Source organism: Odocoileus virginianus, chromosome 2 (genome assembly GCF_023699985.2).
Source record: "Odocoileus virginianus isolate 20LAN1187 ecotype Illinois chromosome 2, Ovbor_1.2, whole genome shotgun sequence".
Classification (NCBI taxonomy): domain Eukaryota; kingdom Metazoa; phylum Chordata; class Mammalia; order Artiodactyla; family Cervidae; genus Odocoileus; species Odocoileus virginianus.
The window spans coordinates 94,149,608-94,175,196 of NC_069675.1; the positions used below are offsets into that span (position 1 = coordinate 94,149,608).

At 49.2% G+C, this 25,589-nt stretch overlaps 1 protein-coding gene across 3 annotated transcripts; it reads right to left on the bottom strand.

Moving 5' to 3' along the window:
* Window positions 1–7,277: 7,277 nt before the first annotated feature.
* On the bottom strand, window positions 7,278–25,570 carry TRUB2 (TruB pseudouridine synthase family member 2). Of its 3 annotated transcripts, none has more exons than XM_020874780.2 (8): window positions 25,397–25,569; window positions 24,934–25,065; window positions 21,417–21,491; window positions 20,217–20,278; window positions 18,839–18,920; window positions 16,960–17,032; window positions 15,970–16,106; window positions 7,278–15,164 (listed from the first exon to the last, which is right to left on the bottom strand). In XM_020874780.2, exons 1-8 carry the CDS (start codon window positions 25,503–25,505, stop codon window positions 14,839–14,841), a joined length of 996 nt encoding a protein of 331 aa, XP_020730439.2. In that variant the 5' UTR covers window positions 25,506–25,569; the 3' UTR covers window positions 7,278–14,838. The 3 variants fall into 3 exon arrangements, with proteins under 3 accessions (XP_020730439.2, XP_020730440.2, XP_070310002.1); XM_070453901.1 differs by having other exon boundaries at window positions 14,940–15,072; window positions 25,397–25,570; XM_020874781.2 differs by lacking the exon at window positions 24,934–25,065.
* Between the last annotated feature and the right edge of the window lie 19 nt (window positions 25,571–25,589).

Sequence of the window (25,589 nt, forward strand, 5' to 3'; positions counted from 1 at the left end):
GCTGAGCATCCGGATATTTGATGGGGACTAGCTGCTGTTGGAGCCACAAGTACTACCTCCAAAGAGTGCTTCAGGGATTTAATGAGCAACTGCCTAGGACCCAGAGCCTGGGAACGTGAGTCCAGCTCCTCTTAAATGCTGGACAACAACTTGTCCTGCTCAGGGGACGGCATGACCCAGGCCCACACTCTGGTCCTGTGGCAGGCTGCAGACAGTTGGCTTGTCCTGCCTCTGTCTGAACAAAAAGGACCTGGCTCTCTGCCACACAGTGCTTATCTGCCAGCAGTTAAGGAAGAAGCACTGACAGGGACTTCCCTGCTGGTCCAGTGGCTAAGACTCCGTGCTCCCAACGCAGGGGGCCCGGGTTTGATCCCTGCTTGGAGAACTATGTGGCACATCCCACATGTGGCAACTAAGAGTTCGCTTGCCTCAGCTAAAGATCCCAAGTGCCACATACAGCATGCACAGTTGTTACACTGTCATCAGTACAACAGCTACAGGACCATGTCTCCACACCTCCACCACTTCTTACTTGCTTAGTTCTCAATCTAGCTCATGTTGACCTTTCTGTAGTTAATTGATCCTTTCTTTTATTTCTCCCACCTCATTTTGGTATCTAATTTCAAATCTTACAACAGGATATCTTTACCTCTTTCCTTGATACTAGTCATTTTGCTTAACTCTAACCTTATCTTCAATTCCAAAAATTACTAGAAAGTAAGGACACTTCTCCCTAGTCCACTAAAACCCCTGCCTCTTCACATTCTGTCGTGTTTTCTTTTGTTTATGTCTTCATCACCTAGCTTGTGGGATCCTAGTTTCCCAGCCAGGGATGAACCCAGGGCCCCTGGGCAGTGAGCACACAAAGCCCTAACCACTGGACCACCAGGGAATTCCCCCTGTCTCTTTGCAAATTATAGATCTCTAACGACTATGTGCTTGTTTTTTTTTTTTTAAGACTGTATTTTGTTTGTTTGTCTTTGACTGCACTGGGTCTTTGTCACTGCCCATGGGCTTTCTCCAGTTGCAGTGGGTGGGCTTCCATCGCGGTGGCTTCTCTTGTTGCAGAGCACGGGCTCTAGGCACATGGGCTCAGTAGTTGTGGCACATGGGCTTAGTTTCCCCAGGGCTTGTGGGATCTTCCCGATGAAGGATCAAACCCGTGTCCCCTGCATTAGCTGGAGGATTCTCAACCACCGGACCACCAGGGAAGTCCTATGTGCCTGTTTTCTGATGATTGCCCTGAGTTGTATTTCTTCCGGAAGGCAATATAAGGCACTAAGGTAGGTTCCAAGTTCTCCAGTTGAGAAGGACTACACTACCAGTGCTCCAGAAACTTTTGCATTTGGGGCCAATTTTAAAGACACCCTTGGAGGATGCTTGGAAAGTATCACCCAGGTCCCTTTGTGTCCCTTTGTATCACCCAGCACTCCCAGGTGTCATGGTGGGAAGAGGCCTCAAGGGGGCAGTGTCTACTCAGGGATATGCCTGACTGCCAGGGAAGCTGCCTCCCGAAGGGCCCTGGCTGGGAAGGTCTGGTCCTACCAAGCCACTGGCTGCAGATCCTCAGAGTGCCCCACAGAGAAGAAGGGGTCCTCTGTGGTAGCACCCCCCCCACCCCGAGTCTGAAGTGATCCGAACTGCCATCCCAGGCAATAAGGAGCCAACTGGTGGTGGAATGTGGACCGTGACAGGTGCCATTGCTCAGGACGTGCCCAGATGGTGCTAGGAAACAGTTTGCCAGCTGACACTGTGAGAGTGGAAATGTTTGATCACCTCCAGTGTAAACCTTACCCCAAAACATTTGTCATTTGACACGTCCACTGGAGTTCAAAACACTAACAAAGGGCATTCTGTATTTTCATTCCTGAGGGTTGAAAGAGGTCATTTCCAGGCAGCCTGACATCACCAATGCAGTGTCACCAAACAGTAGGACACCTTGGGGAGGGGAGGAAGGCCAGATTGGGGCCCTCTTCTATGGGAGAACGGAGCCTGTGGGGCCCCAGGCTTGATGCCTGGGGCCAGTGTGATGAAAGCTCTGGTTACCGTCAGGCACGTGGGTAGCAAATCAGGGGAAAGGTGACAACCACCACCCAAACCAGTCAGAAGCTGGTTTCCCCAGAGCAGGGTTGATGGCAGTAACAACCTAACATTTCTGAAACCCTTTGGATCAGCTGGGAGATAAGAACTTCATCTCCGTCTCCATCTCCTCCCAACCAGACTGCCAGGAGGTGGAGTGTCCCGATTTCCAAACTGAGACTCCGAGGGGTGGAGCAACTTGCTCAAGGTCACAGATCCAAGAAGCAACCAAACTGCCTGGTTCCAAAGCCTAGCCAATGGTGGGCTGTCCTGCCTCCCAGCTGAGTCTCATCAAAGGTCACACATTAATAGGAGTCAGAACTTGAATCCAGAACTCTGAGCCTTTAAGCCCAAGGTCTTAGCCACAGATCTCTACTATGCTTCTTAGAAGTTGTACCTGGGACTTCCCTGGTCGTGCAGTGAATAAGAATCTGCCTGCCAAAGCAGGACACACGGGTTTGAGCCCTGAGCCACAACTACTAAGCCTGAGCTCTAGGGCCAGTGAGTCACAACTACTGAAGCCTGCGTGCCTAGAGCCTGTGCTCCACAGCAAAAGAAGCCACCGCAATGAGAAACCCCCACGCCACAATTAAAGACCGTGGAAAGCAACATAGACCCAGCATAGCCATAAATAAATAAATTTTTTTTTTAAAAAAAGGTTATACCTGCCCAAGTGCTTCCCAGGTGGCGCTAGTGGAAAAGAACCTCCCTGCCAATGCAGGAGACTTAAGAGACATGAGTTCAATCCCTGGGTCAGGAAGATCCCCTGGAGGAGGGCATGGCAACCCACTCCGTTATTCCTGCCTGGAGAATCCCACAGACAGAGGGGCCTGGTGGGTTATAGTCCATAGGGTCGTAAAAAGTCGGACACAACTGAAGCAACTCACATATCTGACCAAAGATCTGACCTAGAGGCCAGGCCAGTGACCAAAAATGAACAGCCTCATTCAGCCTTGAGTTTGGCATTGGCCCCTCTGTCCTGATTCCTGAGGAGGAGGTTTTGCTCCTTTCTCAGAGAAGGGGAAGAGGTGGAAGCAGTGACAGATTTCCTCTTCTTGGGCTCTAAAATCACTGCACTGTGGATGGTGACCACAGTCATGAAATTGGAAGACAATCGTTTCTTGGCAGGAAAGCTATGACAAACCTAGACAGGGTGTTAAAAAGCAAAGACATCACTTTGCCAACAAAGGTCTGTCTAGTCAAAGCTATGGTTTTTCCAGTGGTCATGTATGGATGTGAGAGCTGAACCATAAAGAAAGCTGAGCGCCAAAAGAATTGATGCTTTCAAACTCTGGTGTTGGAGAAGACTTTTTTTTTTTTTTTTGGAGAAGACTCTTAAAGAGTCCCTTGAACAGGAGATCCAACCAGTCAATCTTTTTTTTTCCTTAATTATTTATTTGTTATTTTTGGCTGTGCTGGGTCATCGTTACTACGCCAGCTCTTCTTTGGTTGCGGTAAGCGGGGGCTACTCTCTCATTGCGGTGCATAGGCTTCTTAATGCAGTTGCATCTCTTGTTGCAAAGCACAGGTTCTAGAGCACGCAGACTTCAGTAGTTGCGGCACATGAGCTCAATAGCTGCACTTCTTTGGCTCTAGGGCACAAGCTCAACAGTTGTGGAACACAGACTTAGTTGCTCTGTGGCATGTGAGATCTTCCTGTCTCAGGGATTGAACTCCTGTCTCCTGCATTGGCAAGCAGATTCTTTACTGCTAAGCCACCAGGGAAGCCCCAAACCAGTCAGTCCTAAAGGAAATCAACCCTGAATGCTCATTGGAAGGACTGATACTAAAGCTGAAGCTCCAGTAGTTTGGCCACCTGATGTAAACTGCCAACTCATTGGAAAAGACCTTGATGCTGGGTAAGATTGAAGGCAGAAGAGGGCAACACAGGATGAGATGGTTGGATAGCATCACCAATTCAACGGACGTGAACTTGGGCTAATTCTGGGAGATGGTGAGGGACAGCGAGGCCTGGTGTGCTGCAGTCCATGGGGTCGCGAGTAGTGGGACACAACTTAACGACTGAACAACGACAATAATTTCCAAACCTCTGAGTGTCACAATTACCTGAGAGGGATTTTAAAGAAAAAGATTTGAGTCTCTAAACCCTCCTTGGGGATCGCACTTTGGCAGGCATGGAACAGGGCTGTATTTCTTTTTTTAACAAGCTCCCCAAGTGTTTTTGATATCTGATCTCCCCGGTGAGTGTTCCTGGATAGTTGAAAAGTTGCTTCTAACCACCAACAATGACGTCCAATCAAATGCTACCTCCAAACTGGCCATCTTGAAACTCATCTAGAGAGCCACTGGACCCTAAGAGCCAGCCCTGGATCAAAACCAGGTGAGATTGTATCTGGCTTCTCCCCAAAGGCTTCTCATAGGCCCAACATTAGTTAGCTCTGCTCCTGGGCTGGAGCTGACCTGCGGCTCCACCCTTCACCCTGGCACCAGCAGACCTGCCCAGCTGGTTTACCTGGGAGGAACTCGGCGGCCTGTTTTGCCATCTTGAGGCTCTTCTGGCTTCTGATTTGCTAGGGGATCAGGAAGTACTGATAGGGTTGAGGTCAGCGAAAAGAAAGCTGGGCAACGGGGGTCAGTTTGATCATGGGCTGCTTTGCAGACCCCTGAGGAGGCTAGAAGGCCCCAGGATAGCCCATCACCCCATCCATCACACCTGACCGCCGACCTGATGCTTGCCTCTTAGTCAACCTCCACCGCCCTCACTGCATGGTGAGCCAAGTTTCACCCAGAAGGGAACTTCTTAGAGTGAATAATATCAGTCCCTCTGCTTATCCAGCCCACCTCCATATGAGTCCCATGCCTCCTGCTGAAGTGCTCAAAGCGGGGGGATCAGCCAGGGTATCTGACAGAATATTGCAGAGGAAATCAGATGATGATACAGTGGTGGAAACGGGGTTTTATTTGTTTTTACTCTGTGGCCAAACAGAGCTAATGCTCAGCAGGCCGTGTCATGTATAGACAGATGTGGGAGGTTGGGCCAGTGGCTGAACACCCCAGGCCTCAGTTTCTACATCTATAAAGTAGGTAAAATAATACCTGCTGTGGCCACTTCACAAGTGATCACAGATATAAAAGCTGGTTTAATGACCGTAATGAAATAGGCAAATGTCAGCTCATTGTTATAATGATACATTTGTGTGTGCTAGGCATGTTACTGGCTCCTCTGGGAAAGTAAGGTCCTTGTAGCTCAAAGTGGGGCCTTAATGAGCTAACATTCTTGGTACAATAGTGGGGGGCAGGGGGAGTGAGCTGGGAAATGTAAAAAAACTCATATCTTGAGAACTGCAGTTATCTTGATATTGATGTTCATTCATTCAACAAGTTACATTGAATGAATATGTATTCACTGTCCACAGTGATTTTGGAACCCAAGAAAATAAAATCTGCCACTGTTTTCATTTTTCCCCCATCTATTGGCCATGAAGTGATGGGACTGGATGCCATGATCTTAGTTTTTTGAATGTGGAGTTTTAAGCCAGGTTTTTCATTCTCTTCTTCATCAAGCAGCTCTTTAGTTCCTCTTGCTTTCTGCCATTTGGGTAGAATCATATGCATATCTGAGGTTTTTTATATTTCTCCTGGCAATCCTGATTCCAGCTTGTGATTCATCCAGCCGGGCATGTCGCATGATGTACTCTACATATAAGTTAAACAACCAGTGTCACAGTATATAAACTTGATGTACTCCTTTCCCAATTTTGAACCAGTCTGTTGTTCCATGTCTGGTTCTAACTGTTGCTTCTTGACCTGCATACAGGTTTCTCCGGAGGTTGGTAAGGTGGTCTGGTATTCCCATCTCTTTAAGAATTCTCCACAGTTTGTTGTGAGCCTCCCCTGGAGAAGGGAAAGGCTACCCACTCCAGTATTCTGGCCTGGAGAATTCCATGGGCTGTATAGTCCATGGGGTTGCAAAGTGTCAGACACGACTGAGCAACTTTCACTACTAATACACAGTCAAAGGGTTTAGCAAACTCAGTGAAGCAGTATTAGATGTCTTTCTGGATAAGCAAAAGTCTCTTGCCTTTACTATGATCCAGCGGATGTTGGCAGTTTGATCTCTGGTTCCTCTGCCTTTTCTAAATCTAGCTCGTATACCTGGAAGTTCTCCATTCACATACTGTTGAAGCCTAGCTTGAAGGATTTTGAGCATTGCCTTGCTAGTATGTGAAATGAGTGCAGTTGTGTGGTAGTTTGAATGTTCTTTGGCATTGCCCTTCTTTTGGGATTGGAATGAAAACTGGGGGGTAAAATATACATAAAGTACTTATAAAATTAACCATTTTAACCATCATTAAGTGTACAATTTAGTGGCATTAAGTATTGGGCTGGCCAAAAAGTTTGTTCAGGTTTTTCCATTATGGAAACCCAATGCAACCCAATACATTTACATTGTGCAAATACCACCACTTTCTAGCTCTACAGTTTGTTTTTGTTGCTGTTGTTGTTGTTATTGTGTGTGTGTGTGTGTGTGTGTGTGTGTGTGTGTGTGTTTTGGTGCCAAAACCCAGGATCAAACAAGCAACTATCTCTATAACTTAAAAAAAATTTTTTTTAATTTATTTGACTGCACCGGATCTTAGTTGTAGCACACAGGATTGATTTCTCATTTCAACATGTAAGATCTAGTTCCCTGACCAGGGATTGAACCCAGGCACCCTGCACTGGGAACATAGAGTCTTAGCCACTGGACCACCTGGGAAGCCCCTCTCTATAGTTCTTTCTATCTTGCAAAACTGAAATTCTGTACACATGAAACATGAACTCCCCACTTCCCAGCCCCTGGCAACCACCATTCTATCTTCTGGCCCTTTGAATGTCTGCTTTAAGTAATTCATATAAATGGAATCAAACCGTATTTGTCTTCTTGTGATGGGTTTATTTCACTTACAATACAATGAATATAATGATATCCATCATTAGCATAATGTCTTTATGGTTCATCTATGCCGTCGCAGGTGTCACAGAGATCAAATCACCCAGTCAGTAAACTGGGCAAGTCGGGGTTCACACCCAGGCCCCTCCACCACCAAGGTCCAGGGCTGCACCCCCTCCCCTCCATTGCACCCTAGTTCCCATTACCTCAGCTGGCAACTGGCCAGCGTGGAGGCCAGCGGGTTTGTTAATGACGCTGATGTTCTTGAGAGCCCACTCTGAGCACAGTAAGGACGATTTGGCACTTTGTCTTCAAAATGGTCTATTTCTTGACATAAGAAACTCAGTCACGTAACGTGAAATTGAAAGCCCAATTCCCACATCTCATGTTGCTTACATACTTTAGTGCAGTTTAACAATCGTTGTTAAGTACTCTAAGGTTAGAGACATCACCTAAGGAAAACAAGGGACTTGGGGTAGCTTTCCTGGCAGACTGGGGCTACACATTGACTGAATATTTTGGCCATGACTCCAGGTTCTCTCTGCCCCCCAAATCCTTCTATTGCTTTATGTACTCAGGTGCTCCTCTGTTAGGTGCATATTTATTTACAGTCATTATATGTTCTTCTGGGATCGATCCCTTGATCACTATGTGGTGTCCTTTGTCTCTTGTAACAGTCTTTATTTTAAAGTCTATTTTGTCTGATATAAGTATTGCTACTTCGGCTTTCTTTTCATTTCCATCTGCATGGAATACAATGCAGAGCTGCAGGAGGCATGCAGGTTAAACTGATGTCTTGAGTAACTATCTGCTCAGAAATGGGGGTGGGGGTGGCAGGGTCCTACTGAGAGACAGATCCTCAGCTGGACAGGAGGTCACTCCCTCCCTAGCAGCTTTCCTCACCTGTGAAGTGGACGTAATCATAGTAACTTCCATACTATGTCCCTGTAAGGGTCTTAGCACAGAGCCCAGCACACCAGAAGCCCCTAGGAAGTGATATCATCATTGTCCCTTCAGGTTCAATGGTCTACTGACTGCCAAACCTGCCCAGGCCCTGGGCTGTGCACTGCACCCTGGAAACAAATTATAGTGATGGTATCAGTCCAGCCACTAAGAAGAATAGAGTGGCCAGCTAGTTCTTACCATCTGTAGAAGTCACTGGTGTAAATGCCAGAGGAAATGCCCCCAGCACTGGGGCCTCTTTGAAGGAACCAACACTGGTCATGCTGACTCTTATCCCTATGAGGTTAAATAAGTCACATGGAACCCAGGTTCAGATCTTCCATCCTGGCCCTGCAGCAGTTTCGGACTCAAGGGAAATTCTGATACAAAGGGTCCAAGGCCCCAGTTTCTGAGAATGTGGAATATTGGAACATTCACCTTGGGTGTGAAGGACCAAAGGTGATTCTTATTGACAGGCAGTCAAGCTATCAGTGGGCACTGTGTCTCCACCTGGGCCACTGTGGGCCCTGAATGTATCAGACACCATTTGAACTGCACTGGCCATTTTCTTGGCTGATGAGGGTGAAAGATGAGAGTGAAAAAGCTGGCTTAAAACTCAACATTCAAAAAACAAAGACCATGGCATCCAGTCCCATCACTTCATGGCAAATAGATGGGGGAAAAGTGGGAACAGTGGCAGATTTTCTTTTCTTGGACTTCGAAATCACTGAGGATGGTCAATGCAGCCACAGAAATAAAAGATGCTTGCTCCTTGGAAGAAAAGTTATGAAAAACCTAGACAGTATATTAAAAAGCAGAAACATCACTTTGCTGACAAAGGTCCATATAGTCAAAGCTATGGTTTTTCCAGTAGTCATGTAAAGATGTGAGAACTGGACCATAAAGAAGGCTGAGTGCTGAAGAGTTGATGCTTTCGAACTCTGGTGTTGGAGAAGACTCTTCAGAGTCCCTTGGACAGCAAGGAGATCAAACCAGTCAAGCCTAAAGGAAATCAACCCTGAATATTTATTGGAAGGACTGATGCTGGAGCTGAAGCTCCAATACTTCGGCCACCTGATGTGATGAGCCGACTCATTGGGAAAGACCCTGATGCTGGGAAAGATCGAGGGCAGGAGAAGGGGGCAACAGAGGATGAGACGGTAGGATGGCATCACTGACTCATTGAACATAAGTTTGAGCAAGCTCCAGAAGATACTGAAGGACAGGGAAGCCTGGCATGCTGCATTCCATGGGGTCACAAAGAGTCAGACACGACTTAATGACTGAACAACAACTTCCAGATCATTTCCTGACTCAGTGGCTCACCCTCTTCAGCATTTTATTCAGAAGACTTCTCAGACAGCCCTAGTTAATGTCACCAACTTACCTTTCCCCATGTAGTATTTAGGCTATCTTCTTTACTGATATACTCCTGGTGCCTATACCAGCATCTGGCCAATACTATATAGGCATCTAATGAATATTTATTGAGTAAATGTTGAATAAACTGACAGACCAGCTGGTGCAGTGGTAAAGGATCTGCTTGCCAAGCAGGAGACAAGGGTTCAATCCTGGCGTTAGGAAGCTCCCTGGAGGAGATGGTAACCCTTTGCAGCATTCTTGCCTGGAGAATCCCACGGACAGAGGAGCCTGGTGGGCTACAGTCCATGGGATCACAAAGAGTCAGATACAACTTAGCAACTGAGCACTGGCGCCAAACTGGCTGAAACCCTGGCCTCTGGGAAAGTTGCCACATGCTGGAGTCACAATTTGTACAATGGGAAGGCATAGCCCAAGAGAAGGGAAGAGGTCAGGGCTTTCCTCTAAGAGAGCCCTCTGTCTCTAGGCACCCCACCGGGGTCTGGAGGAAAGAACACTCATACCTGATGGACAGACAGGGAGAGGGCCATGTTGTCATTGCTTAATCACTCAGTTGTGTCTGGATTGAGCAACTAAACAACAACATAGACTGTAGCCCGCCAGGCTCCTCTGTCCACGGGATTCTCCAGGCAAGAATACTGGAGTGGGTTGCCATTTCCTTCTCTAGGGGATCTTCCCAACCCAGGCAATGAACCCGTTGTCTCCTGCATCGGCAGGTGGGTTCTTTACCCCAGGGCCAACAGGGAAGGCCCAGAAAGGGCCACACTCTACTGATGGATGAAAGAAGCCAATTGTGATAACTGTGTATATTGTAATTCCAATTTGTTAAAAAATTAATCACTTGAGGGACTTCCCTGGCAGTCTAGTGGTTAAGACTTTGTGCTCCCAAGGCAGGGGGCATGGGTTCTATCCCTGGTTGGGGAACTAAGGTCCCTCATGTTGCACAGCCAAAGGAAATACAAAAGTAACCACTTCGGTTATTTATTCAGGTAATATGTATATACTGAGCACATATACAAGTAAAAACTCTTGTTTCCTTTCTGTACACAGTACTTCTGACACCAAAAGTGGAGGCTTTTCCATACCAAGCAATTCCGTAATTCCTGATGGACAGCACTGGGTGACTTACAATTTAACTCAGTCCTGACACTGCCTGCCTGGAATTCACCCACACCATGCAGGTCAAGGGCGCAGTCCCATGAGACTGCCCCCGCTTCGGACACTGACCACACGTCCCAGGTTGTCCCCTACATGCACTACTGACTGACTGGCTAGAAGCCGGGAGTTCTCATGACCCCCTCCTTAAGTTTGAAAGTTTGCTCAAATAGCTCACACATCCCAGAAAAACACTTATGTTCGCTAGTTTATTACAGAAGATACAACTCAGGAAGGACCAAATGGTGGTGGTCCACAGGGCAAGCAAGCCACGTGGGAGGGTGCTGGGCTTCCAAGGCCTCTCCGGCTGCACCCCTTCCCCAGCACCCAGATGTGTTGGCTAACTCAGCTCTCAGAACCCCATCCTTTAGGTTTTTTATGGAGCTTCTGTTAAGTAGGCAGGTGTGACTGAAAGGGGCTTTTTATTTATTTGGCTGTGTCGGGCCTTAGTTCCCTGGCTCTTGTTGTGGCCTGCAGGCTTCTCTCTAGTTGTGATGCATAGACTTAGTTGTCTAGGCAAGTGGGATACTTAGTTCTTGGACCAGGGATCGAACCAGAGTCCCTTGCACTGGAAGCGCAGTCTTAACCACTGGAAAGTGAAAGTCACTCAGTCCTGTCTGACTCTTTGCGACCCCATGGACTATACAGTCCATGGAATTCTCCAGGCCAGAATTCTGGAGTGGGTAACCTTTCCCTTTTCCAGGGGATCTTCCCAACCCAGGGATCGAACTCAGGTCTCCTGCATTGCAGGTGGATTCTTTACCGGTTGATCCACTAGGGAAGTTCCGTAAGGGGCCTGTTATGAGTAAGAAAAGATGTTCGCCACTTTCACCTTCTGGAGCTCTTTTAAGAACTGGGCATAAAACACACAACAAAAAATATTTGGGAAGACCCAAAAATATATTTCTTTTTACATGACGGTATCACAATAGATACTCAGTTCCTTTTTTTCCCTTTGGCTGTGCTGGGTCTTCATGGTCGCACAGGCTTTTCTCTAGTTAACGGCTAGTGGGTGCTAGTCTCTGGTTGTGGTGAATTCAGGCTTCTTATTGAGATGGCTTCTCTTTACTGTGGAGGACAGGCCCTAGGGCACCCAGACTTCAGTAGCTGCAGCATGTGGGGTCAGTAATTGTGGTGCTTGGGCTTAGTTGCTCTGAAGCATATGGGATCCTCCCAGGCCAGGGATCGAACCCATGACTCCTGCACTGGCAGGCAGATTCTTTACCACTGAGCTACCAGGGAAGCCCAGGTACTCAGTTCCTTAAACAAATATTTCCTAAGCACATATTATGTGCCAGGCCTGGGACTTGGTTAGAAACGACCCCACAAAAGCAGCAATAGCTCGAGAAGAGGCAGGACAGTGCAGTGGTCAGTATTGCTGACTCCGAACAGCAAAGATGTGGTCTCGGGCTCAGGACTCCCTTGTCAGGTGTCCTCTGGCCTGTCATTTGCCCCCTTCATGCCTCAGTTTCCTCATCTGTAAAACAGGGATTACTATACTCTGGACTTCCCTGGTGGTCCAGTGGTGAAGAATCTGCCTGCCACTGCAGAGTACACAGGTTCGATCCCTGGTCCAGGAGGACCCCACATGCCACGGAGCACCAAGCCTCTGCACCGCAACTACCGAAGCCCCCAAGCTCTAAGTCCTGAGAGCCACAACTACTAAAGCCTATGCACTTAGAGCCTGTATTCCACAACAAGAGAAGCCACTGCAATGAGAAGCTGGTGCACCGCAATGAAGAGTAGCCCCGGCTCAGGGCAACTAAAGAGAGCCTGTGCAGAGCAATGAAGACTCAGCACAACCAGAAAATAATCACTTCAGTTCAGTCACTCAGTCATGTCCGATATTTGCAACCCCGTGAACTGTAGCACACGAGGCTTCACTGTCCATCACCAACTCCCAGAGCTCGCTCAAACTCATGTCCGTCGAGTCAGTCATGCCATCCAACCATCTCATCCTCTGTTGTCCCCTTCTCCTCCCGACTTCAATCTTTCCCAGCATCAGGGTCTTTTCCAATGACTCAGTTCTTTGCATCAGGTGACCAAAGTATTGGAGTTTCAGCTTCAGCATCAGTCCTTCCAATGAATATTCAGGACTGGTTTCCTTTAGGACTGACTGCTTTGATCTCCTTGCAGTTCAAGGGACTCTCAAGAGTCTTCTTCAACACCACAGTTCAAAAGCATAAATTCTTTGGCGCTCAGCTTTATAGTCCAACTCTCACATCTATACACGACTACTGGAAAAACCACAGCTTTGACTAGACGGACCTTTGTTGGCAAAGTGATGTCTCTGCTTTTTTTTTTTTTTAGTTCTACCACTTTACTGCTACCAACCCATCTCCCTCCACCCTCATGCACACATGCTCAGTCATGTAATCCCATGGACTTCAGCCCGCCAGGTTCCTCTGTCCATGGACTTTTCCAGGCAAGAATACTGGAGTGGGTTGCCATTTCCTTCTCCAGTCTCTGCTTTTTAATATGCTGTCTGGGTTGGTCATAGCTTTTCTTTCAAGGAGCGTCTTTTATTTCACGGCTGCAGTCACTATCTGCAGTGATTTTGGAGCCCAAGAATATAAAGTCTGTCACTATCTCCATTGCTTTAAGTAATAATTATTTTTTACTTGGCTGCACCAGGTCTTAGTTACAGCATAGGGAAACTTTTAGCTGCAGCGTGCCAACTTTAGTTGTGGAATGTGGGATCTAGTTCCCTGACTAGGGATCGAACCCAGACTCCCTGCATTGGGAGTGTGGAATCTTAGCCACTGGACCACCAGGGAAGTCCCCAGATACACTTCTTACATATAGTGCAATCAAGACTTAAATTCCTATTTGGACCATGGAAGAGGAGCTGCTTGGAGAGGCCCTGGAGGGGTCAGCTACAGTCCATGCCCAGGGAGCCACTCTTAGAGGCTCTGGGGCCCTGCACCCTCGCTGCTTCCCTGGGCTGGCAGCAAGGAACGTTTTGAGCAGCCCTAGTCCCCAGTGCTCCCATGGAGAAGTTCTGGGGTAATGTTTATTAACCACAGCATAACACGTGCCACAGTCAGCCACTGCTGCGGTGGTAACAGGGTAGCAGAGGGGAAGAAGGGGCCTCCACTGACCTCAGGGGGAGTTTTCTGGTTACAGGACAGCAGGGCTCTGAGAAGCACTGGGCCAGCCCAGGTTGAGTGTCTAACCACCTGTTATGAGTCAAGTCAAGTCCCCAAAAAATTCACGTGTCAAAGTCCTAATCCCTGGGACCACAGAATACGACCTTGTTTTCATTCTTTTCAGAATGATTTCCTTCCAAGAATTCCCCGGCAGTCCAGTGGTTAAGACTCTGCACTCCCAATAGAGGGGGCCCAAGTTTGATCCCTCTCGTTATGGAGCACAAGCTCTAGGAACCAGTCATTGTGGGGCTTAGTTACCCAAGGGCACGTGGTATCTTAGTTCACAGAGCAGGGATCAAATCCACATCCCACGCACTGGCAGGCGGATTCTTAACCACCAGACCACCAGGGAAGTCCCAGGGCAGGAGTATTTTAAAAGCTGACACAGACCACCGAATTACTCCTGAAAGGTTATACAGTTGTGTGTTCCTAGCAAGCGTATTCCCAGACGGCTCTGGTGGTAAAGAATCTGCCTGCCGGCACAGGAGACGCTAGTTCGATCCCTGGCTTGGGAAGATCCCCTGGAGAAGGAAATGGCAACCCACTCGTTTTCTTGACTGGAGAATCCCATGGACAGAGGAGCCGGGCGGGCGACAGTCCATGGTGTCACAAAGAGTCAGACATGACTGAACTTGGCACCGAGTGTATAAATTGCCCATCTTCTCACATCCTCAGCGATAATGGATGTTATCTTTTTCTTAATTTATTTGAAAGGCAAGGAAAAGTCATCTCATTTTCATCTGAATGTCTTTCATCATTAGAGAGGCTGAACATCACGTCAGGTTTACTAGCCTTCTGGATTGCTTTTACTATACACACACACAACTCACGTCACCTGATCAACTTTCTTGTCATGTTTTTCTTACTGTTTTATAAGAACTCTTTATATATTATAAATATTATTGCTTAAACTTATAACAACTATTTTTTATCAGTCTGTCATTCATTTAGCATCTTTTCCTCTGTACAGAAGTTTTTAACTGGGCCAAGTCTGTTGATCTTTTTTTTTCTTTGGCAACACCACACGGCTTGCAGGATCTTCGTTCCCTGACTAGGGAGCTCCTTGTTAATGGTTTCTCTTACAGCTTCAGGGTTTTCTGTCAAGTGCAAAAGAGCCCCTCCTGCTCTCAAGTTCTGCAGTCAGCAGTTCCAGCCATGAACGATTCTTATTTTTAGACACCCACTGTTCCACCAGCTCTTATTTTTAGACATCCACTGTTCCACCAGCTGCTTTGCCTGTCAGTGCCCCACATGGCTCTCTGGCCCCAAGGCAGAGCGTGGCCTCTCGGAGTCCCAGGGCTGGTCTGCACCAGGGGGCTCCTGGGTGCCCAGCCAAGGCCTTAAGCTCTTCTCCAGCTCTGCCACCACCCGGGGTGCTGCAGCTTGGATGGCATCCTGGATGCTCGGTAGGTCCCACTGGGTCCTCAGGAGGGCGTCATCCAGGGTGAAGAAGCCGTCTCGTGTCCGCCGCACCTGTGTACAGACAGCGGTGCTCTTCAGCTCCAGGCCGATTTCATGCACCAGCCTTCGCAGCTGCTTCTGTGTCTCATGCATGCACTGCACCTCTGCCAGGGACACACAGCAAAGGTGGTGGTCAGGAGCACAGCCTCTGGTGTCACTGATCTAGATCCACACCCCGGGAGCCCTCCTGGCTGTGTAATAACCTTAGCCAGACCCCTTCCTCCTCTAAGCGTAGCCCAGGGCTGGCCCTGAAAGTCTCTTAAGAGAGGCAGAGTCTCAGGCCCCATCCAGACTTGCTGAATCAGAATCTGCCTTTTCAGAGGAACCCCCAGATTGGGACTTTCCTCATGGTCCAGTGGGTAGGACACCATGCTTCCACTGCAGGGGGCACGGATTTGATCCCAGGTCAGTGAACTAAGATCTGGCAAGCAACATGGTGAAGTCAAAAAAAAAAAAAAGGTGGTTGCGAGGAATCATTTCTATAACACACTTAGCATCGGGAGAGTCTTGGTCAGCACTCAAGAAAGCAGCCCTTGTTAACACAATAAATAAGGAAAGAAGTGATGATAGAGCGGGTGCTGAGCTGGGTAGGATCAGGGCGGAGTGGAAAGTGGTGTCTGATGCCCCACAATGACCTGAGACACTGGGCGGCTCTGGAGAGGAGCCACTACATATAACCTGTTTGTTAAGGTCTGGCTTCAAAGGGGCACTTGGCAGGAGACATCTATCTGCTCTGTGAGCCGTGTGATCAGCCAAGTCCAGCCTCAGGCTGGGAAGGAAGTGGGCCCCTACTGTCTTGACCAGTTGAGATCAGTGCTCACACGTGCTGGCCTCCGCAAGGGTCTCCCACAGTGACTACATGAACTCAGGAGCCCCGTGGCACTGCTCCAACTTCCCAGAGCAACTTACCTAAGAGGAATTCCGGAGGTGCAAACTGGAGGCATCGGATGCCAGTGATCAGCATCGGGGACTTGTTCATGGGCCGGATCACGCCGCTCACGGCCATCTCGTAGGCCTCCTGGGTCTGTAGGTCGAGGTTGGAGTACCTGGGGATCAGGAGAGGCCAGAGCAGGCAGCTGACTGCCTAGCCCAGCCCTGCCCCACTCATGCCTCTCCTGAAGCTCTTCATTCGCTTCCCACCTTCTCAGCCCCTCTAGCCACCTCTGCAGCAGCCTCTTCCTGTCCCCTCCAATCCTGAACCGCAGGCTCTGCCCCTCTTCAGTCGCACCTGCACTGACTACTTCCGCCTGACTCTGTGCTGAGACACTGTGGTCCCCTGGCTGTCTTCTCTGTTAGCTCCTATGTTCCCTAGGAGGCCAGCCAGGGTCTCTTGTTCCCCTTGGTCTCTCCAGGGGCTGGCCCATGCCCGGTACAAGGAAACATTTCTGCACGCCCTGAAAGGAGTGGGTGCTTATGTCTGGTTTTGGGCTCAGAAAGAAAGATCCATGGACTCTGCCCCAGGGCAGGCAGACTGCAAGAGCCCTATGGTTAACTTCTTACCCTTCGGGCACTTCCTCCCCTCAATGTCCCCTGCCCCCCCTCCCCCCCCCCGCACTTCCTAAAGGAAATCAACCCTGAATATTCATTGGGAGGACTGATGCTGAAGCTGAAGCTCCAATACTTTGGCCACCTGATGCCAAGAGTCAACTCACTGGAAAAGACTCTGATGCTGGGAAAGACTGAAAGCAGGAGAAGGGGGCAACAGAGGATGAGATGGTTGGATGGCATCACTGACTCAATGGACATGAGTTTGAGCAAACTGGGAGACGGTGAAGGAAAGCCTGGCGTGCTGTCGTCCATGGGGTCATAAAGAGTTGGACATGACTTAGCCACTGAACAACCACCCAGTGCTTCCTTGAGGTTTCGCTTGCAGGGAGGTGTGGGCCAGGCCTTTCTTACGTCACCAGAGCCTTCTGATGGGAACCCTGGATCACAGCCAGTATGCGGTCCAACTTCTCTCTGGTCACGTGGTCTGGAAAAGCCAGGGAATGGTCAGCACACAGGTGCCCACTGAGGCGGCAAACTAGAAATTTCCTTCCCACAAACGAGCACCGTCCTTGGACCTGAGGGGGTCCCACAGCATCCTTAGATTCCAGGGTTCCCAAGTAGAGGGGTTGAAAGTCCTTTGAGAATCTTATGAAAGCTCTGGACCACTCTTCTCAGAAATATACACATGAATTCAACGTCTGGAGGACAAATTCAAGGGATTCACAGGCTCCAGGTTAAGAACGTTTTGTTCCTGGGACTTCCCTGATTGGTCTAGTTATTAAGACTCTGCTCTCCCAATGCAGGGGGCACAGGTTTGATCCCTGGTCAGGGAGCTAAGACCCCGCATGCCACATGGCTTGGCCAAAAAAAAAAAAAACCCACACCCCGTCACCCCAAAAAAAACATCCAACCAAAAAGAAAAAAAAAAATCCCACTTTCTTCTGGAAATGAGGCTCAAGGTATGATATGACTTGCCTGCTCTTCTAAGCCAGGCCCCCTGAGCCCCAGTCTGAGGTTTTTCATGCCAGGGATCCCTGGAGGGAGGGTGCCACCTGTTCAAACGCAGAAGTAGGATGGCAAGAAGTGGGAGTGGCTCTGCATACTGGTCCCATCGAGGGATTCTGGGGCAGGAAGCAGCAAAGCCTGGGGATGCTCAAACCCGCAGGGAGGCCAAACCTGTGGGCCAGCTGGGACAGGTGCCAACTTCTGACTCCACTGGCCAGAGCTCTGGGAGCAGGTGTAGGGACTAAAGGTTGGCCAGCTGGGAAGGGCGTGGGCCTCTCATCCCTTCTGTCTGGTTTCATTCATGCCGTTGTCTTATCTGGAAGCCAGCAGCTTCCTCCTCCTGGCTCCTGACATTCTCTACCTGCTTCTCTTTCGCAGCACTTAAGTTTTCCTGGGTGTTCACAATAGTTTTTAATGACTTAAGAATCTTCTTCCAGAAATTCAGACCAACACCAACAAACACCTCTCCTCCTCCAAATTCCAGCTTCTGCTCTCCCTAAAGTGTCAACCTGGTAGCTACCTTCGGAACATTTTGTTGGTAGTTGACACACACCTAAAAGTGCAAATATGTAGCACTGCTTTGCCGTGTTTTTATTCTTCTCCGGAAGACGTAGCGGTGTGTCTGCTCTCCTTGCTAGACTGTGAGATCACTGAGACTGGTGACCCCACCTCATTCACCATATGTGCCCCCCACAATGGCTGGCGCATGTTGGTGCTCAGAAACATGTCAAACAAGCGAATGCGACAGATTCTACAGGACAGTTTAGAACATGGGGAGAGCAAGAAGTGAAGAACAAGCCACCCATCCATCTACCCATCTATCCATCCATCCATCCACCACCACCCATCCATCCATCACCCATCCATCATCCATCCACCACCCATCCATGGACCCATCCAGCGCTTCCCACATCCCAGGTCCAGTGCTGTGTGGGACCACAGGAGCAGAACTATACCATCCCTGCTCTCATGGGTGACATGCTGGTGGGAAAGACATTGAAACCACTGATTGTCAGCTGATGACTTCTCTGACAGTACACCTGGTCCAAGCCTGAGGGCTTCTCCCCAGGGAGAAGCTTCCCTGGGGAGGTGACATTTAAGCCAGGTGAGAAAGCCTGGGGAGGACAGGGCGTTCTCGGGAGACAGAGTCACGTGTCCTCGCCCCCGGGAGGCAGCCCTCCCTGGTGTGTCTGAGAGTGTTTGAGGGACCCTCCTGGTCCACGTCGGGGTGAAGGGCGGGCGCACCCACTCCTCCTGCCCCCCCGGGACTCCCTTGGGCTCTCACCGTATGTCGTCTTCTCCACCAGCCGCCCGTCCTCACAGAAGTCGTCTGTGGCTTTGCCCAGGACGCCGCGCACGGTGTAATCCTGGAGGACGGGGAGGGAAGGTATGGTCTAAGCCCTGCACCGAGGAAGGAGGTGTGTCCAGCAGCTCAGACCCGCGGGGTGCTAGACGGAGGCTGGGGGTGGGGTGCGCTCAGGGAGCTCGGGCGCTCGGCCCCTGCCCAGCTGCCCCTGGGGAAGGGCACCGGACTTTCCTGTGACAGCAAGCAGCACCGGCAGCCTGCACAGGGCGCCCAGAGCCACCCTGCGACCACCCCAGCCTCCAGGCCTCTCCACTTCCATCCAACCCGCACTGGAGCCTCCCGGGCCCCTCCCAGCAAACTGTTGGCTTCTCTTTTCCCTCCAAATATGATCTGTGCAGCTACCTGCCTCTGCCTCAGTTGAGAGTAACAACAATGACAGCGAGGATGACAACGGTGACACTGACTGAGCATCCACCACGTGTGAGCGGCTGTGCTAAGCCCGTTACATACTAATTTCATCTTCACAGTAAGCCTACGGAGGAGGTGCTATCTTCACTCCCGTTTCAAAGATGAGGAAATGGACGCACACAGATGTTAAGTAATCGGGCCTAGGACACAGAGATGGCTACAAGAGTGCTACAAGTTGGAGTCTTAAAGTGAAGCCACTTGGCTCCACGGTCTCTGCTCTTAACCACAAACACCCTGGATCTCCTAACGTGGCATCTCTGCACACGCTCATGAAGCCAGGCCCCACGGCCCAGCAGGGTTGCAAGCTCCCTGACGTCCAGATGGTGCTATCCACTTCTCAGCACTGCAGACAGTGCAGTGGTGTCAAGATCAGGCTCTGGGGTCAGAGAGACTCTGCCTCCTTAAAGGCCATGTGAGGGAATTCCCTGGCAGTCCAACAGGTAGGACTCTGCGCTTTCACCGCTGGGGCCAAGGGTTCAATCCCTGGTTGCGGAACTAAGATCCTGCAAGCCCAGGGGTGTGGCCAAAAAAATTTAAGAAATAAAGGCTGTGTGAGCCAGAACAAGTGCCATCTCCTCCTTGGGGCCTCATTCTTTCATCGGTAAAATGGGTTAACAGTAGATCCCATCTCACCAGGATGCTGTAAGGCATCCACAAGGGAGTCCACACATGGCACACACATGGCGCTGGACAAAGAGCAGTCAGCATGGACACGCGAGCTGTCACGATGATGCTGTTGTTACAGTTTCCCCTAGCACAGACCAGCCCCTCCCCAAAATGCCAACTGATGTCCTAGGTATTCCTCCTGGAATTCTCTCCACTTCAGAATCCTACCAGTGACCCCCAGGGAAAGGGCGGAGGGATAAGCAGGCGGTCCCAACCCCGGTACCTTGGTGAGGTGAGCGTTGTACATGTCAGTGAGGAGTCTGCGTCCGTGTCCCACGCCGAGCACTGAAAGGTACCCCAGCCTGATCTTACACCCGGCTCCCCCTTCCGGTTCCTCTGGGCTCTCCAACTCCCACCCCCTCCAGCAGAACACTCCCACTGCTGATGAATGTGGCAGCCAGGGGGCAAGGAGAGCATCTTTTACTGGAAGCAAGGAAGCCTCTGTACGAAAAGGCAGATTTCCAGGTCCCAGCCACATATCCTGACTATGACTCAAAGTGGGGGTGGGGGTGGGGGGCTAGTATCCTTAGCAAGCTCCCTGGGGATCCTGACATGCAAAAGTAACAGACCACCAGCCCAGTCACACAGGCCTACACTCCCATCTGGGGATGGCTCTCAGCACGTCCTTTAACCTCCTGGGGCCTCAGGCTCCGCATCAGTAAAATGGGAATAAAATTACTGCCTGATCCCTGTGGGTGTTGTGATGACCGAGGCAATAAGCAGGAAGGAAGTGGTCGGCACAAAGGACAGGCCCAATAAACGGGGGCATTGTGGCCACTCCCTGCCTTTCCTGGGGCCTGTTTTCTCTCTGGCTGAAGGAAAGAATGACCATCCATTCACTCCTGGAAAGGGTACACCGGGAGGGGCGCATGAGATCACGTCCGCCCGCCTGTGTCCCAGGAAGCAGGACAAACTGCTGTGACTATTGTGCGTGGAGGACGTGGCCATCGCCTGACCCAGGGGACACAGATGGCTCATGACTCAGGGCTTTGTGTGCCCAGCGACATCTAGAGCTCTGCCAGCAGGGCCAGGGTCAGGCGCTTGGCTACCCCACACAAGCAAGAGGCTTTTCCTCTCTGGTCCAGGGACTATTACTCACTACATGACCCAAGACAAATCATCTGTGCTCCTTGAGGCTTACTTTTCTTCCTAAAATCATACAGGATCTACCAAACAACGTTGTTATGGTGAATACATGTGTACAAAGGGTTTCAAACCACATGTCACAGGCCAGAGTCAGTTGATAAGGGTGGGCGATCAGGACATCCCTCTTTCCACCAGTCATCTTCCTAGAGATCAGACTTGGGAGGGATCAGGGGAGGAACCCAGGAGTGGGAAGTGGCAGTCAGGTGAGAAGTGGGCTGGGCTCCTCAGAGCTCCCCAGGCCTCTGTCACTGCACCCCAGGCTCACTACACCACCTACCAAGCACCCCAGATGCCTGGGAATCCAGTCGGTGTCCCACGCCAACCTTCAGGCTGGTGAATGCGAGTCCACGAACTGGAAAGAAACAAATGAGGTCTTTATGCTTGATGAACCCAGCCTCCAGGATGGCTTTGGGCTGCATGGCAATCTCATTCTTAGAATGTTGCCTCATGGAGTCCAAAGCAGCATCAAGCTGGACTTTCAGGTTCCCCACCAAGGAACCTAGGGTCCCAAACATTTCTTCAGTTTTCAGGACCCAGAGAAAAGGCAACCCAAGAGGCCTGTTAAGTCTGCCTGTCACTATTCCCTCAATGAAAGGTTTTGAGTGCACTGGGCAGAACACTGGAATTGACATTGGGGGGTTCCCTGTCCAGCTCCTGTGGAAGGTGGGTTCTGGACAGTCTCCCAGTGAGAAAATGGAGGCTGTGAGCTCCTGGGTCTGTGTGTTCACAGAGCCCAGAACTCACTGACTGCTCGGGAAATAATCCATTTCCCAAAAGAATAAACGATTCATCAAACTGATGTACGTTATGTATGTACAGGTTTTTGTAAATCAATTATACCTCAAGAAAGAGGCTTAAAAAAAAAAACAGTGAATGCATGAATGAGCTAAAAGCTTTTACATTTCTGAAGATCAAGAGGAACCTAGGGTAACGGTATGGGGTAGTTAAGAGCCTACTGAATCCAGGCTACGTGATTTAACATTAGCCAACACTGAACTTCCACCTTCTCATCTGTGAAATGGGACTAGGACCCACTTCACAGGATTCAGTGAGATGGTACTTGGGAAAAGCTTAACACAGTACCTAGTGCAGAGTAGGCCCTCAACACATCATACTTGCTATTGCTGTTGTTATACTGTAGATTCACTGAATATTTCTGTCCAAGGGGTTTTGGAAATGGTGGAAAATTCTTAAAGATATGGGAATACCAGACCACCTTACCAGCCTCCTGAGAAATCTGTATGCAGGTCAAGAAGCAACAGTTCAAATGGACATGGAACAACAGACTGGTTCCAAATTGGGAAAGGAGTACATTAAGGCTGTATCTTGTCACCCTGCTTATTTAACTTATATGCAGAGTACATCATGTGAAATGCCGGGCTGGATGAATCACAAGCTGGAATCAAGACTGCCAGGAGAAGTATCAATAACCTCAGATATGCAGGTGACACCACCCTCATGGCAGAAAGCGGAGAAGAACTAAAGAGCCTCTTGATGAAAATGAAAGAGGTGAGTGAAAAGTTGGCTTAAAACTCAACATTCAGAACACTAAGATCATGGCATCCGGTCCCATCACTTCATGGCAAATAGATGGGGAAACAATGGAAAAAGTGAGAGACTTTTATTTTCTTGGGCTCCAAAATCACTGAAGATGGTGACTGCAGCCATGAAATTAAAATATGCTTGCTCCTTGGAAGAAAAGCTATGACCAACCTAGACAGAATATTAAAAAGCTGAGACATTACTTTGCCGACAAAGGCCTGTCTAGTCAAAGCTATGGTTTTTCCAGTAGTCATGTATGGATGGGAGAGTTGGACTTTAAAGAAAGCTGAGTGCCAAAGATTGATGCTTTTGAACTGTGGTGTTGCAGAAGACTCTTGAGAGTCCTTTGGACTGCAAGGAGATCAAACTAGTCAATCCTAAACGAAATCAACCCTGAATATTCATTAGAAGGACTGAGGCTGAAGCTGAAACTTCAATACTTTGGCTATCTGATGCGAAGGACTGACTCACTGGAAAAGACCCTGATGCTGGGTAAGATTAAAGGCAGGAGAAGGGGATGACAGAGGATGAGATGGTTGGATGGCATCACCGACTGGATGGACATGAGTTTGAGCAAGCTCTGGAAGTTGGTGATGTACAGGGAAGCCTGACCTGCTGCAGTCCACTGGGTCACAAAGAGTTGGACACGAGTGAGCAACTGAACTGAACACTGTAGACTCACTGAGTATTTCTGTCCAAGGGGTTTTAGAGACTCCTGGCCTCTAAGCTCCTTAGCCTTCCCATAGCCTCCCAAACATATATTTTAATTATATCTAAAGATGGGGGCTCATTATCAGAACTAGTTTCACTGTTGGTTAGCTTCGTCGACTATAAAATGTCAGTCTTCACAGACATAGACAACAGATTTGTGGTTGTCAAAGGGGAAGGGAAGTAGGTGAAGGATGAATTGGGAGTTTGGGATTAGCAGATGCAAACTATTTTATATAGAATGGGCTTCCCAGGTGGCACAGTGGGAAAGAATCCACCTGCTAATGCAGGAGACACAAGAGATTCACATTTGATCCCTGGGCCCGGAAGACCCCCTGGAGAAGGAAATGGCAGCCCAGTCCAGTATTCCTGCCTGGAAAATTCCATGGACACAGAAGCCTGGCTACAGTCCACAGGGCTGCAAAGAGTCGGACACAACTGAGTGACTGAGCGCACACACACACACACATACACACACACACACACACACACACACAGAAAGGATAAACAACCAGGTCCTATTGTATAGCATACGAAACTATATTCAATATCCTGTGATAAACCATAATGGAAAAGAATGTGAAATAGAATGTATACATACATATAACTGAATCACTTTGCTGTACAGCAGAAATTAACACAATATTGTAAATCAATTATACTTCAATAAAATAAAAAAAAAAATCTTAAGTCACTCTTTCACAGGAGCTCCAAATTCTGTCTGTCCTTAGGACTTCTACCTAAGGGTCTCAATTTTTACCTGGAATCCCAGAATAATAAAGGGGTCAGCAAACGACAGTCCACAGGTCAACTCCTTAAGTTTTGCTTTTTTATGGCCCACAAGTTAAAATGATTCTTATGTTACTAAGTGGTTTTAAAAAAATGAAAAGAATATTATTTCATGATATATATGAAAAATACATGAAATTCAAATGTCAGTATCCACAAGTAAGGGGCTTCCATAGTCAGTTCAGTTCAGTCGCTCAGTCGTGTCTGACTATTTGTGACCCCATGGGCTCCAGCATGCCAGGCCTCCCTGTCCACCGCCAACTCCCGGACTTTACTCAAACTCAAGTCCATTCAGCCGGTGATGCCTGGTTTCCCTGGTGGCTCAGTGGTAAACAATCTTGCCAGTGCAGGAGATGTGGGTTCAATCTCCTTGAGAAGGAAATGGCAGCCTTGCCTGGGAAATCCTGGCAGGCTACAATCCACAAGGTCCCAAAAGAATCAAATACAACTTAGAGAACACAACTTAGTGACTGAACAACAACAAATCCACAGGTAAAGTGTCACTGGAACACAGCCAGGCTCATTACACACTGTCTACAGCTGCTTCTGCATTACAATGACAGAAAACTGCAAAGCCTAAAATATTGACTATCTGGCCCTTTCCAGGAAATTCTGCCAATCTCTGGTCAAACACTTCATTGCCGCTGTGGTCCTACATTGGTCGGGGACAGGAGGAGTCTGGCTGGGACACACGGACTTTGGGCAGGGATTTTCCGAGGAAGCGACACCCAGCCCCTTTCCTGAATGCGCATTACCCAAGGGATGGTCGATGAGTGTGGGCACACGGGTGGCTGTGAGGGTCAGCTCCTTCTCTTCGCTGCCTTCCACGGGGCCCAACAGGAAGCGAACACGCTGTTTAGGGGCAGGAGGCTTCCCAGCATTTAGACCTGAATACACGTAAAGAACATCTCATCGATTCTGTTGTAGAAGACAGCTTGGATGTCCACGGTGCAGAGAAGAGCAGAAGTTAAGAAACAGACTTGGGTTCAAATCTTGACGTTACCACTTATTAATTACTTAGGACCACGGGCAGTACTGAATCTGTTTACCCATTTGAACACGGGAGAAAGCGAGGTACTGTGAACCTAACAGGCAGTTAGGAAATCGCTGTGCCCAGACAACTGCGTCACATGATCTTATTTTGCAACAAGGATCAGAAGCTAAGATGAACTCCTGGGGAACGGGAGCGGGATCCTGGGTCTGGCTCGAGGCACCCACCTTTCAGAAGCTGCAGCTCCACAGTATCCCGTAGATGCTTCCATTTTAGCCCCGGGGGCTTGTAGACGGCGAAAAGCCCCTGCAGCCGAGCCAGGCCTGCTGACCCCATGGCTGAAGCCGGCGCGGCCCCAGTTGGCGCTGAACAGCGGAACTCGGGCGGAAGTGCTGTATGGTCCCGCCCCCCAAAAATTGT